At 49.4% G+C, this 14,399-nt stretch overlaps 8 protein-coding genes across 8 annotated transcripts; 4 read left to right on the top strand and 4 right to left on the bottom strand.

Moving 5' to 3' along the window:
- Window positions 1-531: 531 nt before the first annotated feature.
- On the top strand, window positions 532-2,428 carry ACHE_60459A (hexokinase family protein; the record flags this gene model as incomplete). The annotated part of the gene is made up of 2 exons (XM_043281636.1): window positions 532-1,172; window positions 1,222-2,428. 2 exons carry the CDS (start codon window positions 532-534, stop codon window positions 2,426-2,428), a joined length of 1,848 nt encoding a protein of 615 aa, XP_043139095.1.
- A 580-nt stretch (window positions 2,429-3,008) lies between these two features.
- On the top strand, window positions 3,009-4,544 carry ACHE_60458A (MFS transporter; the record flags this gene model as incomplete). Its single annotated transcript, XM_043281635.1, has 2 exons — window positions 3,009-3,488; window positions 3,537-4,544. 2 exons carry the CDS (start codon window positions 3,009-3,011, stop codon window positions 4,542-4,544), a joined length of 1,488 nt encoding a protein of 495 aa, XP_043139094.1.
- Window positions 4,545-4,667: 123 nt separating this feature from the next.
- ACHE_60457S (MBL fold metallo-hydrolase) lies at window positions 4,668-5,855 on the bottom strand (the record flags this gene model as incomplete). Its single annotated transcript, XM_043281634.1, has 2 exons — window positions 4,668-5,451; window positions 5,500-5,855. The coding sequence occupies 2 exons, from the start codon at window positions 5,853-5,855 to the stop codon at window positions 4,668-4,670; spliced, it is 1,140 nt and encodes a 379-aa protein (XP_043139093.1).
- Window positions 5,856-6,632: 777 nt separating this feature from the next.
- Window positions 6,633-7,069, bottom strand: ACHE_60456S (uncharacterized protein; the record flags this gene model as incomplete). Its single annotated transcript, XM_043281633.1, has 2 exons — window positions 6,633-6,883; window positions 6,940-7,069. The coding sequence occupies 2 exons, from the start codon at window positions 7,067-7,069 to the stop codon at window positions 6,633-6,635; spliced, it is 381 nt and encodes a 126-aa protein (XP_043139092.1).
- A 180-nt stretch (window positions 7,070-7,249) lies between these two features.
- TOA2 (transcription initiation factor IIA subunit gamma) lies at window positions 7,250-7,738 on the top strand (the record flags this gene model as incomplete). Its single annotated transcript, XM_043281632.1, has 3 exons — window positions 7,250-7,290; window positions 7,370-7,517; window positions 7,592-7,738. The coding sequence occupies 3 exons, from the start codon at window positions 7,250-7,252 to the stop codon at window positions 7,736-7,738; spliced, it is 336 nt and encodes a 111-aa protein (XP_043139091.1).
- Window positions 7,739-8,120: 382 nt separating this feature from the next.
- Window positions 8,121-9,404, top strand: ACHE_60453A (uncharacterized protein; the record flags this gene model as incomplete). Its single annotated transcript, XM_043281629.1, has 3 exons — window positions 8,121-8,280; window positions 8,337-8,379; window positions 8,435-9,404. The coding sequence occupies 3 exons, from the start codon at window positions 8,121-8,123 to the stop codon at window positions 9,402-9,404; spliced, it is 1,173 nt and encodes a 390-aa protein (XP_043139090.1).
- Window positions 9,405-9,474: 70 nt separating this feature from the next.
- On the bottom strand, window positions 9,475-9,858 carry ACHE_60454S (uncharacterized protein; the record flags this gene model as incomplete). Its single annotated transcript, XM_043281628.1, has 3 exons — window positions 9,475-9,619; window positions 9,671-9,726; window positions 9,781-9,858. The coding sequence occupies 3 exons, from the start codon at window positions 9,856-9,858 to the stop codon at window positions 9,475-9,477; spliced, it is 279 nt and encodes a 92-aa protein (XP_043139089.1).
- Window positions 9,859-12,854: 2,996 nt separating this feature from the next.
- ACHE_60452S (aldehyde dehydrogenase family protein) lies at window positions 12,855-14,321 on the bottom strand (the record flags this gene model as incomplete). The annotated part of the gene is made up of 2 exons (XM_043281627.1): window positions 12,855-12,965; window positions 13,032-14,321. 2 exons carry the CDS (start codon window positions 14,319-14,321, stop codon window positions 12,855-12,857), a joined length of 1,401 nt encoding a protein of 466 aa, XP_043139088.1.
- Window positions 14,322-14,399: the final 78 nt, after the last annotated feature.

Here is a 14,399-nt window from a genome sequence, read left to right as displayed (position 1 = left end):
TCGCGACTATTGAGTCCGTCGATAACCGGCGACAAAATTCAGTCCCGAATTCCCCTCGTCGGTTAATGCTGGTGCGTGATACGAGAGTCTGCAGTCCACAACGGACAGGACTACTCTATGCCTTCCCCACGATCTTTCTATCACCCTCTGCTGCATAATCTGTCTCAATCATTAGTAGAAGCGAGATGTCTTCTCCTTACTCCCCTGGCGGAATTGCGATTGCGCTGCATACGCGCGTCATTGCATCAACAACAATGTGGTTTCCCCGTTTACGGTTACAGTTGCTAATCAACGTTGTATAGACCAGGCGACGGTATAATAATTGACACGAGTCCTTCACATTACAACCTTTGTTACTCAGTTAGCTGGGGTGGCGAGCTCTGTCGCATCCTGCGAGACTCCATTACTCCTCATCCGTTCCGTCGCATACTCCCCGAGCCAAGACCATTCCGCTGCGCCTTCACGAATCTCCTCAATAAATTACATGGTATCCAAAGATCAGCTCGACTCGATTTCGATTCCGGAACCTCTATGATGGCATCAATCCCGCCCATTCGCACGGACATCGATAATGACGAAGCACACGAACATCTGCATGATGAGGATCCAATTGAGGATGATGAATATGAGGAAGGCTCGGAGATAGATCCGGCCGAGAGAGAGCTTCTGGCGCATCATCGGATGGTGGATGAGTTCTTATCACCCCTTTCCCTCGATGAGGCCGTCCTATATCAGCTTGCCCGGCGATTTTCCACGGTATACCGCCATCTGGCCTCGACATCAAGACAACAGTTCCTCCCAACTCCGGTAACTAGACTGCCCAATGGTAACGAAACTGGTCGTTATCTAGCAATTGACGTCGGAGGGAGCAATTTGCGGGTTGCTTTCATTGAATTGCTTGGTGAAGCCGCAGATGCGGACATTCGCTCTACAGACGCTTCTGAGAGGTCGCGGGATACCATTCGCAAAGCACAGAGACAGCGGGTACGACGCACCTTAGAAAGGGCATGGCCAATCCAGGAGCATTTGAAGCTAGACAAAGCAGAAGATTTGTTTTCTTGGATCGGAGACTGCATTGCAGAAGTTGTAGCTGAGAGTTTATCCTCAGATACCATGAAAGGTGATGTTCCTCAGGAATTGGACATGGGCATCACCTTTAGTTTTCCAATCATGTGAGTGTTATTCGTTGAGGGTCCAGTACTGTTAACTAATCGACAGCAGGCAAGAATCCCTTGCAGAGGCTACGCTTATGCCGATGGGTAAAGGATTCGCCATTACGTCTGACCTCAACCTTCGTAAGATCTTATTGAACGGGTATGAGAAGCACACGAGGCGCCTAGACGATGATGACGAACCTTCAAGTAAACGTCGGAAGCTCTTTTCCTTGCCCAGACTCAAGATCGCCGCTATCACAAACGACACAGTCGCTACGCTAGCATCGCTTGCTTACGCCGTGAAATCCCTGCCCAATAGCCGGGTTGCTATGGGCATCATTGTGGGCACAGGTTGCAACGCGACGATTCCCATGAAACTCAGTGCTCTGCACGAATCTAAGGCCAAGCACGTGCGATCAACTAGTCCCGAAGCAGAGGAAACAATCGTAAACACAGAATTGACCATTTCGGGAGCAGCATCGCCATTGAAAGAGCTTGATATCATCACCAAGTGGGACACTGATCTAGATCGGGAATGCGCTCGCCCAGGGTTTCAGCCATTTGAGTACATGACTGGAGGTCGGTATATCGGCGAACTTATCCGCCTTATTCTTTATGACTACATCACGAACCTTGCAGGGGTCTCAGAAGGCGACCTCCCTGCTACCCTACTCCAAGCTTACGCTCTCACCACCACCTACATATCCAATAATGTGGCTCGCTCACGGTCCGACCCGGACCTCGCCGATGAACTGAATCAATCCATGCCCCCGCCCGAAAACAGCCAATGGGCCTGGGATGCAACGACTGCCGGAGTCTTCCGCAAGATCGCCAGAACGGTACAACGACGATCCGCTGGTCTGATCGCTGCCGCCGTTGTTGGACTGCTAGCATGCGCCCGAGAGATCGAACTCAAGGTGGATAGCAAGGAGAACTCGCCACAGAATTCGCAAGCCGCCACTCCCGAATATAACGGCAATACACACTTGCCCTCCGAAGTAGAAGAAGGTTCTAAGGTTCAAGGCCCGATTGTTCCTGTCCTTACACCAACCCCGGCAGATTGGCAATCTGGCCCGGAGGAATTGGTTGTTGCGTATACGGGTGGTATCATCCAGAACTACCCCAACTTCAAAGAATCATGTCAGCAATACATCGACCGGTTAATCATGAGGACCGGCCCACAGAAGAGCGGGAAGTCGGTGTTTCTGCGAGAGGCATCGGATGGTGGAGTAATTGGTGCTGGGGTGTTGGCTGGAATGGTGGTGGACAGTTAAATGTTTTCTTTTTCTTGCTTATCCTTGTGACGACGTGATGACTTTTGATGATGTATGTCTTCGGATACTAACAGCGGTGGTTCTCTGTTAATGTTTGTGTTCTGGCATAATTTTATGAGACTTGACGATTTTAAGTGTCTAAGCTTTCTTGGCTTCTACGGATCCTCGGTCCTTAGTCTTTAGTATACCGGATTTCCTGAATGACCAGATGTCTTCTCTTTCCTGCTCACGCCAGTACAAGACGCCAAGATCAATAGCCCCCTCTTCCTGTATGATTTTCATTCTTACATGCTTCAATGCAGTTTTCTTTTTCCTACGGCTGCCAGCATTACGAGTGCAAATTCTCGGTGTCGGTCTCGGTCTCTGGCCGGAATACGGCACCGGAGTTAATGTCACACTAATTCCGATGCATTTTTTTTATTATATCTGGCTGTCCCGGTCAAATTCTGAACCAAATCATCCATGATGAAAGAAGACATTCTCAACCATGCATCAGGGTCGAATACTCCGTCGTCGTTGCCCAGGGATGAGAAGTCCGAAGGGGTAGATCTGGAACGGGGCGAGCATCCGGAGTTGAAAAATGCCAGGCCGGATAAGGACGAGCATGATCCATATCTCGTATGTCTTCGTCTCACATTTCAAGAGGGTTCGGTCGGTAACAATCGAGCAGGTAACATGGACCGGTCCCAACGACCCCGAAGACCCCAAGAACTGGTCGTATAGGAAGAAATGGGGCGCCACAATCACTGTTTCATGTTTCACGTTTATCTCGCCAGTGAGCTCGTCAATGGTAGCGCCGGCTTTGTCGACTATTGCTGCAGAGTTCAATGTGGATGATGAGATTGTCTCGCAATTGATGCTGTCCATCTTCATTCTGGCGTATGCAATCGGGCCGTTGATCATGGGCCCGCTGTCGGAGATCTATGGACGGGTTATAGTGCTGCAGTTGGCGAATTTGTTCTATCTGGTGTTTAATATTGCTTGTGGGGTCTCGCAGACGAAGGTGCAGATGATTGTGTGTCGATTCTTTTCTGGGTTGGGAGGGAGTGCGCCGCTTGCTGTAGGTTATACACATCCATGCTATACAACAGAACTGACGAAGGCATAGGTCGGCGCAGGCCTTCTATCTGATTGCTTCAGAGCCGAAGAACGCGGCAAAGGCATCGCAATATACAGTCTCGCACCCCTCCTAGGCCCAGCCGTAGGCCCAATCATCGGCGGCTTCATCACCGAAAACACAACCTGGCGCTGGGTCTTCTACGCAACCTCCATCGCCGACGGCGTCATCCAAGTCGCAGGCCTCTACTTCCTGCGCGAGTCCTACGGCCCTAAAATCCTGCATGAGCGCGCAAAGCGCCTCCGCAAAGAAACAGGAGACAACGCCTACCAGACCGAGTCCGAGCGCCAGAACAAAAACCTCCCCCAACTCCTCCGCGTCTCCCTCGTCCGCCCCTTCCGCATGCTCCTCACCCAGCCTATCGTCCAGATCATCGCATTGTACATGGCCTACGTCTACGGCATCATGTACCTGGTACTCTCAACGTTTCCGTCCCTCTGGACAAGCCCGGACTACTACAATGAGTCGATAGGCATCGGCGGCCTAAACTACATATCCCTAGGCCTAGGCTTCTTGCTCGGCTCACAGTTCTGTGCACGCGCAAACGACCGCATCTACCGGCGTCTAAAGGCCCGCAACAACAACACCGGCAAGCCCGAATTCCGCGTTCCTCTCCTCTACATCGGCTCCTTCCTAATCCCCACCGGCCTGTTCATATACGGCTGGACAGCGCAAAAGCACACACACTGGATCGCGCCAAATATCGGCGCTTGTCTATTCTCAATCGGCAACATTGTCTCGTTCCAATGTATGCAGACGTTCATGGTTGATTCGTATACGCGGTATGCGGCGAGTGCGTTGGGGGCGGCGGCGTTTTTGCGGTCGACTTGTGGGTTTGCGTTTCCGTTGTTTGCGCCGTATATGTATCAGGCGTTGGAGTATGGGTGGGGGAATAGTGTGCTGGCGTTTGTGGCGGTTGGGTTGGGGGTGCCGGCGCCGGTGCTTTTGTGGTTTTATGGGGAGAAGTTGAGGGTGCTGAGTCCGTATGCTGCTGGATAGCTTTCACTTTCTTGCATCTGCTACACATGGGGCATATATAGATTAATCTGTAATAAATAAACATAAATAGTTACAGGAGTATCTCTCATAATCCGTCCGTGTCTTAAGGCAATACGCTGCACCCTAATCTCGCCCGGCCACCTCAACAGCCCTCCCAAAATCCCTCAAAAATAGCCAATATCCCTCCTCCTTCCACCCCCTCTCCCTCCAATCATTAGCAGACTCTGGAAAATACTCAAGGACTCCATACAGAGACATATCATGCGCCGCAATCACAAAGACCCTCGGATCGGAATCGAAACTCTGCACTGCTTTAATGGTATCCCTCGCTACAGCCAGATCCACAGCCATCGTCTCCCCAGACTCTGTCTCGGATAAGGTGTGGAAGGGGACTTTGTTGGGGTCGTTAGGGACTTGATCGTAGTATCTTTGGTAGTGCTCAGGGATTCTGGAATGGTTGAGAGGGTGGATTGCGTGGAATGTCGAGCCGGAGCAGGGACAGCCGAAGCCTGGTATTTTCATAGATAGTGGAAGAGAAGCGCCATGACCGCCATGAGGCCGTAGCTCAGAGGCGTGGTGGAACGAATCACCTGCGAAATGGATGAAACTGTCGCTAGTCGTGCGTGCTAGAGCATTAACATGGCCTACTGCGTGCCCTGGCGCGGAAATGAGGTAGAAACTTCTATCTCCAAAGTAATCGATAGCCTTTAGGGTACCGATTTCGAGATCTGAAGTGCTGAAATCTAGTTCTCTGACTTCGCGGCCTTCGAACTCACAAGCCAAGACCGGAGAGGCCTTGTTTGCTGGGTATCCGGGAAAGTAAGACGTTTTCACGCCCGGGCCGACAAGGAGGGATGTTGATTTGGGAAAGAGAGAGGGGTGGCCGACATGGTCGAAGTGTGCATGACTTATCTCATAAGCATCTATAAACCATGCCATGGAAGAACTGACATACCTCCATATCACAGCCTCAATACTACCCAACCCAACGCCATGCTCCGTCAGCGTCTCCGAAACATCTTTACTGGCTTTTACATATCCCCCAAGTCCCTTGATTAACTGGGCAGTGCTTGGAGGAAAGTCGTTATCTGGGTCTTTTGGACAGCCAAGGTCAAATACGATTCTGCGTTCTTTGCCTGTTGTGTGGTCTTTATGGGTAACGAGAAAGGCGTAGGCGACGAGCTGGAAGTTTTCGAAGCCGGTGATCGTTGGGCCCATGAAATGGGCCGTTGGGAGGTTGGAGTCGAAAGTAGTGTCGATTATGGAGACTTGGACTGTGGAGTTGGAGGGGGGGATGTGTAATTGAGACATTTTGGGCGTTTATATGAGATTGGATGTTGGTGCAGATACATACTGGGTGGTGGTTTTTATTGTCTCGGAGGATATTCGTCCGTGATATAATCATTGAACCGTATTACACTATTGGATAGTTGCAGAGCTCCTCTCCGCAGAAGCTCCCCGCAACACCCCGCAACACTTCATATGTTGTAGTATATATACCGTTTCATATCGTGTTTCTCTGGCCGGGCTCGGGGCTTGAATGTACGAAGTATGGTTGTTACTTGTAACGACAAATCAGGAAGGCCAACCAAGGAAGTTTTGCTTGTCAATGTCGGGGAAGAGGTCTCACTAGCTTCTGTAACCCAGCTTCATCTTTCTTGAAGACATGGTGGCCAATGGTTATAGTCTAGCATGTAAAAAAAAGTTCCCAACAGACATCGGTTTTGAGTGATAGTTGAGCTATTGGCTTTCCTGTAAATGCTCTTCGTAGCCAATTCCCATCCATTTTCATCAGTACTCCGATGCGAGGATTGCTTTTGGTTATTAGGGTTATGCATTCGATATGGAGCTTTACAGTGCGTTCAGCCAATGCGAAAACATTTATACATTTCAATGCCGTACGAATTGGGGCCGCGGCACGTTAGTATACAGCATGGCCAAAGACTTGAATACGTATGTCACTGGGTTTAGTATTTCCATTTCTCTATTAAGTTCAGTATATAAATTGTTCTACCTGGCGATAATGATTCGAGCCACTGCTAGCTCATCACAAAACCCCCAAGGAAATACATGCGGATGGCCAGATGATCAGATGTACCGGAACATGTTGTTCCTAACACTCCGCTTCATGGTACTCGGTTTCCCATCCTCGTACTCAATTCCAGATGCTCCACCTCCACCGGACATTCGCTCAAGCTTCTCGCGAAGTTCTTCATCGGATTGACCGACCGATTTGGCTTGTGTTGGTTGTTGTTGTTGTTGCTGCCGCTGGGATTGTGTGTTTGCCGAGTCTGATGCTGAACTCTCGGACATATGCTTGTTTAACAGTTCATTTTGATCTTCTGTACCGGGTTAGCAGTGCTCGCTATACTATGCATGTCTGGACTGAGCATACCTTTCTTGATATTGTCTGATAATCTTTGTGTTGTCGATGAGAGTGTTCGGGCAGTATTCTTCAGTGTCCATGTCGGTACGCCTCGCACTAAGGAAAGTAATGGCGCATTTGGTCTCATATTCGCCAACATCTTCTGAATGTTGTTTATCTGATCGAAATCTGTGGCGTGAATTAACTGATGTCACTTCCTGCCTCAGGCAGAGACCCACGTGATACAATATCACGTGTGATCACCGCCGGGGTCCATTTTCTCCAAAGGCAACTGCTCCATCACATTAACACCTCGGTCTTGTCCATCGGCACCGTCACCATGAGCTCGCAGGCGTACTATGAGCTCTACCGTGGGAGCAGGTATGTCGCATATTCGATTACAGAATAATGAATACGATTATCGTTCGATGCGCAAGGCTGACTCACATCTTTCGTTTAGCATCGGGTTGTCCCTCACCGATACGCTCGACGACCTGATCAACGAAGGCCGGATCGAACCCCAGCTGGCGATGAAGATTCTCTCGACGTTCGATCGTGTCATTACCGAGGTGCTGGCGGATAAGGTGCAGGTTAAGCTGTCTTTCAAGGTGCGCTTAGTCTCCAGTCGGAGGTGATGGTCTGCGGGAATAATAGGAAGGCTGACACACTTGGTCATGAATAGGGACACCTTGATACCTACCGATTCTGCGATGAAGTCTGGACATTCCTTATCAAGGACGTCAACTTCAAATTGGACAACCAGAGCACCGTCTTTGCGGATAAGGTGAAAATCGTCAGCTGCAATAGCAAGAGGCCTGGAGAGGTTTAAACTGCGTCAAGAAGCAGAAAGATACCGTGGCGTTCTTGGGCTTTTTGATCTATATTTGTGATTCTCTTTGAGGTTATGGTCGCTTGGGACAGATTGGCTAGCATTTCGGATTTCGTTGGCGTTTTGATTTAGCGTTTGTTTTTGCTTTGTTTTACTATATTTTAGTCTTTGAGAAAAACCAGATACCCAGAGTATTCAAACACACTGCAATAAAGGTTGATTGACAGCGACCCTATTATACCCTTAGACATTCTCATAACACTTCCTGATTGAGTCATGCGGAACGGAACGTCATCCGCGGTCCGATTTGATCTTCAACCGCCGCGAACGCGACAACTTCAACCGCCAGTCACCACTACGGAGTACTGCTGCAGAAGTCATCATGCCACGGACTCTGCCGTGGCTGACTGGCGACAACAAGGCTGGGGGAACAGGAGGCTCCAAACGAGAGATAAAGCCGCAACCAGACTTCGACTCCAACTTGGATCGCACGCCAAAAGCGACTCAAAAAGCTTCTAAGAATGAAGATATCTTCCGATCTTGTGAGTATAACATTATAGCTTTTCGCGACAACTACCTTACTGACTACACTTTACAGCTAGTCCTCCCGTACCACCCACCCGACAATGTCCATCCGAAGAGTGAGTCGCAGCGTACAACCTAGCGGAACCCGTCACTTTCTAATAGTGATAACAGATACCTAATCGAAGGCTTCGACAACGACGACATCTACATGATGGTTGAAGATGAATTCTACGCCGTCGCGCAATCCTTCACCAAACACCTCCATTTCGCAGAATACGTCCGACAAGCCAAAGAAGCCAAATCGCAGAACGGTTCTAGAATACAGGATCTCGCGCGCCCCACGGACGGAGTGACACCGATAAGCGAAGAGACCAAGAAGAAGAAAGAGGCAGAAAACCTTGCTGAGAGGCAGGAGAAGGGCTTGGGGGTGTTGGATAATAATGAGGGGTCGCGGGAGGGTAAAGAGGATGACGATGATGTGTTTCAGGATGATTCTTGGGCGGGGACTTCGTTGTATGATCTTATGATGAGTCCTAGGAAGTCGCGGGCTTTGGTGGGTGCGCAGAGGATTAAGTCGACCACCAGGGCGGCTGCTGGGTTTGTGCAGTCGTCGCAGAATTCGAGTGCTGGAAATAGGATGACTGCTCCGGGTTCGGCACCGACTTCTCTAGGTAGAGAACAGGAACGTCAGGGCTCTATTGAGGAAACGGCATCCGAAGACGACGATCTGGACGTGCAACCGACTACGACATTCAAGCGAAGAATCGAGGACATAGAAACACCAAAGACCGAGAAATCAGATGAATCCATTACACCGACACCGAGGCGTTCTATGTCACATGCACCGAATAATCCCATCAAGAAACCAAAGCCAGAGCCAGAAACGAAACCAACACCAACACCGTCTATCAATACTGCTGGAAACAAGAAAAGACCGTCACCGTCACCGTCACCGTCAGTACCCAAACCAAGGAGAAGAATGCTTTTTGATGATTTCGACAGGCTGCCAGAGCCCACATTCAATATTTCCATGCAAGAACAGAAAAGAAAGTCGTCGTCGTCGATAGAAAAGAGTGCAAATGGACGTGATGAGAGCAAGAAAAAGTCGCGGCTTAATGAAGTGCCAATGTTCGTGCTATGAGCTGCTGCGGAGTGAAGGTCGCAGAACTTTTACTCGATGTTTATTGCAAGCGTGAGCCGCAAGGAACCGATTAGAGGTCGTCATTCGATCGCGAGAGCCGGCCACTCATTCGCCGGACGTGGTGTCTGAACTTCTCTCGTGCCGATGGGAGGTCGATAGTGTTCATCACACTGTCATTGTCCATGGTCGAGCCAAGGCTGTGCGATGTCAGCGTGCTGCGACGAAGTCAGATCATGATTCCCATAAGACTCTTAACGGGAACTTACTCGTCATCCGAGAAGAAGACCGGCGTCTTCTCTTTGCGAAAGTTCGTTGGAGGTCCCTGCGACTCATTAGCTATAGGCCTTTTCATTTGAGTTGAAGGCAAGCGACGTACAATTTCCAATCCTTTCGGCACTTGCTTGCGCTGGAATGGCGACTTGAGGCAGCGGCCGATTTGTCGGAAACATTCCATTTTGCGATTTGTGTTATTAAACTGTCGTGAAATCGGTGATGGTAAAGACCGTAATGGTAACGAGTCGTGGAAGCTGGTATTTATCGGATATAATCAGGCGACAGCAAATCAAAAGAGCGGAACTGAGAGAACGTCTTTGTGGGTATGATAGCTCTGCAACGATGGATATACCAAACGAAGGACAATAGGTTCAAACACCTATAATAAAGCAAAAAGCAAGAATACCAAAACGAATGGATATCGAATGTTCTATGACACAGAAAGAAGATACAAACACAGACCTGTTCAATGCCCGGCGATGGGAACATACATATATGTATAGCAGCCAGCCAGTCCAGCCAGCCGCCGTCATCCACGATGGGCAAATGACGATCTATGCACGCGCGCGCGTACTATGTACAGATACAGAACATTCGCCGGCTAAGTTGACCCAGCACCGACCAATTACAGGCCCTGACGATCCGTCATCAGCCTCGTCTCGCCTGTCTTGTCCTGTCAACCCGCCTGATCTTCGTGTCGGAACGCACGTACTTACTGTATTTGCAGTAGCGCCGCGTTGGTAACACATTCCTTTTGGCCCTTGACACTTTCCCCTGGCGGCTGCACGGTCAAACCGGCAAATCCGGCAAATGAAAGAGGCTGATCCCCTTAAAAAAAATAAAGAATTCAGGGTGCCTTTTTGCTTTTTATCGGTTTCTTTTTTTATCGTGTTCTTTTCTTTGTTCTCTCGCGCCGGATATCCACAGGGGTGGTCGAAAGGCTGTTGCGGGCTTGAGGCTATTGGAAGCCTCTTCTGCACATGCAGCCGTGCATACCGTTCAAAGAATCCAGACTAGTATCTATCTCACTGCACGGAGTATGACGGTACAGGTACACTGTACAGGGGTATGTACGTTGCGTCGACGGATTCCTTCATGCGGTACGGAGTACAGAGTACGCGCTACTCTATATTGATTCGGGGAGTAAAACCGTTTCTTTTTTCTGCTGCAGCGGTTAAACAGCAAACGGAGGTGCATCATTAATTAATGTTTTCTTTTTATGGCTACGGAGTACGTAGATCGCTTTTCTCGGAATAGTAGCAATAGCGTCTCGTCTCGGGGCAAACTTGCATAGGAGTGAAGCATATACAGTCAACTACCAAGACAATTTCGAGTTCTACACTGTACAGAAAGTATACAGAACACACTGCCACTTGTATTTATTGAAAATGTCTTGCAATGGAATGAATGCCACGAAATTCGATGATCTGTCTTCCATACCACTCCTCTGCACAAGTCCCCATCCCTTGCAGCGCAACTATGTCAACCTCAGATAGTGCAACAAAGCCGTACATTCCTCAACCTGCCCGAATAGGAGTAATGTGCTAGACGCGCTACGAAAAGGGTAAACGGTGCTCCATTATGTCGATTACGGAGTACTCCGTACAGAGTACGGGGCTCTATCCCTCCAGAGTAGTTGTAAGCTATTGTGTAACTCTATACTTGTACTTGTACGACACTCCTGCGCATCCGTTTTGATTATCACCTTAATTTCTGCAGGGATACTCGTATACTTGTAGCAACTTCAGGGGTCGTAGGGAAATCTCCCGGATACCCCGGGCTCTACTGCCTAGAGGCTGGCATGGAATGGTCGATCACACTTAAAACCCCGTTTTACCCCAAATTAGCTGTCAGTAATGGCCTAAAGTATGGTCCGGGAGGCGGGAGGTCCGCATTCCGAGTTTAATAGTTTAATTTTAAGAGGAAGAATTGCTAGATACCATATTCCGTACAAGGGAGGTAAGAAATGATCGGTATGCGTCAGATATGTATCTGGGAATTCTTGATATTGACAGGTCGCGTCTGGTTCGCGGAATGACAGTGGTCATGAAGAATGAATGATCGTATCTGTCTGCCATTGATGCATTTCTATCTCTGATGACCTCTGATAATCAGTTGATAATCAGCTGATTTGACTGATCAAGGATGAACCTTCAGCATATCAACAGCCGCTGGGTTATACGCCTGGGGATTGAAGATAGAAATGCATTGCTCTGCACAAGTTTTTACGATTGAACCATTTCGGAGAGATCCCTCTTCACTCAACTCAATGATAACTGGGATCGCAACTAGTCATTCTTCGTACCAGACTGAAGAACAAATGGAACAGAGACAGATGTCTGGTCCACGAGAAATCGCATCACAGCAACCTCATTCTCGACTTTCTCCTCGGGGGAAAAATGGCGCCGGGCTGCGAGAAGCGTATAATGGTGGCATCCTTCCGGTACTTCATCCGCAAGAGATTTTATAAGAGCCTTTTTTGAGTATAGTAAACTCGGTGGCATTGCCTCCGCTCATCTGAGGATGAAGTCTGCGATCGATCTCAAGATGTCAAGCTCAAGAAATAGGGAGCCAGTTGTCGGATTTTTCTTCGGCTTGTTCCAGGATATATCGTCGGGGCGCATTTGTAGGTGCATGTTTGCGTTGTAAGCCAAATGAGATAAGTTAATGTACAGGAAGGAATGTCTAGTTGATCTTCGATGGCAAGGCGTACTTATAAAAGGGAGGCGGGGGAAAACAGGACTTCCTAGTGCGTTTCTTCAATCGTAGTCTCGGCCAACAGCCATCTAACGAGTCTCCCAGGGTGGATTATGGGAGCAAGATGGAGACTGGACAATACAGTAGGGGAGCTATAACTTGCATATTCAATTTGTTTTACCAGCTCTTTGACCGATGACATTAAGCCAGGATAATATGGGCCAGACCTAATACATAATCGCTTCTACACGGTCAAGGATTGTGGTACTGTCATGATTGGTGGTCTTCATTGTTGTTTCCATCGTTGTTTTCTATTCTCGTTGCATGGTGTCTTTCTGTTCTATGCTCCTTCAGCGCTTCATAGCGATCAGAGTCGACGAGTTATTTCGAAAGGATTGTTTATTAGCTTTGTCGAAAAGTAAACATGACTATACGTCGGACGCCGCTAATCCCCTTCCCCTCATGAACAATTTTGTCTGATTAAGGATGAGCCTTGATATGGTGGCTCTTCAACTTGACAAACTGCTCGAACCCGAAGCGACTCAGCGTAACGCCCCGTCCGGAGTTCTTCCAGCCAGTCCATGCAAGGTCCTATACATGCCATATTAGCCTTTACTCCACTTTCTCAGTCAAAGGAAGCTGTGCGAGGATGCTTACCGGACTAGGATAATCCGACCGGTTAATATAAACCGTGCCAGCCTCAACCCGGTCAACCAACTTCTCAGCACCCTCAATATCCCTACTCCAGATACTAGCCGTAAGACCAAACTCGCTATCATTCATGTACCGAATAGCGTCGTCATCGCCCTCAACCTTCATGACAGGGATAACAGGACCAAAGGTCTCCTGCGTCATAACATCCATGCCATGGTTGACGCCGGTCAGCAGAGTAGGCTTGACATAGTTACCCTCAGCGGGCGTATTCTCGAAAGTCGCATTTGCAGGCGTCTCATCCTTAGCACCCTTGGCGACAGCATCTGCGACATGCGCGAGAATAGTCTCCTTCGCGCGCTTGGAGATAACAGGACCGACATGCGTCTTCGCATCAAACGGGTCACCAACAACATAGTTGCTCAGGACCTTTTTCACCTCCTCTACAAACGGCTCGTAGATATTCTTATGCACATACACGCGCTCAATAGCACAGCAGCTCTGTCCACTGTTAAAAACAGCCCCATCGACAATCTGCTCCGCAGCCCAGGGGATATCCACATCATCCCGCACGTACGCAGGATCCTTCCCTCCAAGCTCCAGGCCCACATTCACGATCCGATCAACAGCGGCCTTCTGCACAGCAAGACCACCAGCCACGGAGCCCGTAAAGCAAATATGATCCACCTTCGGCGACTGAATCAGCCCCTCCAACAACGAAGGCTCACCACAGTGTACAAACTGAATCACATTCTTCGGAAGCCCAGCCTCCTCGAATGCAGATTTAATCTGCTCCACGATGGTCGGTGTCTGCGGCGACGGCTTAAGGATCACGGCATTTCCAGCCAGAATCGCGGGGATCAGGCTGTTGACTAGGATCAACCAGGGATAGTTCCAGGCGAAGATGATAAACGCGACGCCAATAGGCTGCCGCTTGATGAAGCGTCTGAAGCCTGCTTCTTCTTCGCCGGGGACGACTTCATTCAGGACGGAGTTGCTGACGCGGTTTAGGAAGTGGCTGCGCTTGATGGCGGTTGCGATTTCGACGGGGGAGAAGCCAATTGGGCGGCCCATTTGTTCGGTGAGTTCGCGGGCGAGGACATCTTTCTTTTTCTCGAGGATATCCATGGCACGGGTTACGAATTCCTGGCGCTGGGCGAGGGTGGTCGACTGGGAAAATGACCGGAAGGCCTCCTGGGCGTCATCGGCCACTCGTTTCAGGTCATCGGCCGTGACACCGGTGCGAGTGACGACCGGCTGATTCGTAGAGGGAGAGATGGTAGTAATTGTAGACATTGTGGTTTTATTCTGGTAATCCAATGCTGAGAGGTATGTACAAGTGTAAAGAGGGAGCGGGAGGTAACTACAGAGTAC

The sequence above is a fragment of the Aspergillus chevalieri genome, chromosome 6 (assembly GCF_016861735.1).
Source record: "Aspergillus chevalieri M1 DNA, chromosome 6, nearly complete sequence".
NCBI classification, from domain to species: Eukaryota; Fungi; Ascomycota; class Eurotiomycetes; order Eurotiales; family Aspergillaceae; genus Aspergillus; species Aspergillus chevalieri.
The sequence above is the reverse complement of the archived record's forward strand: the minus strand, read 5'-3'. Positions and strand labels throughout refer to the sequence as shown.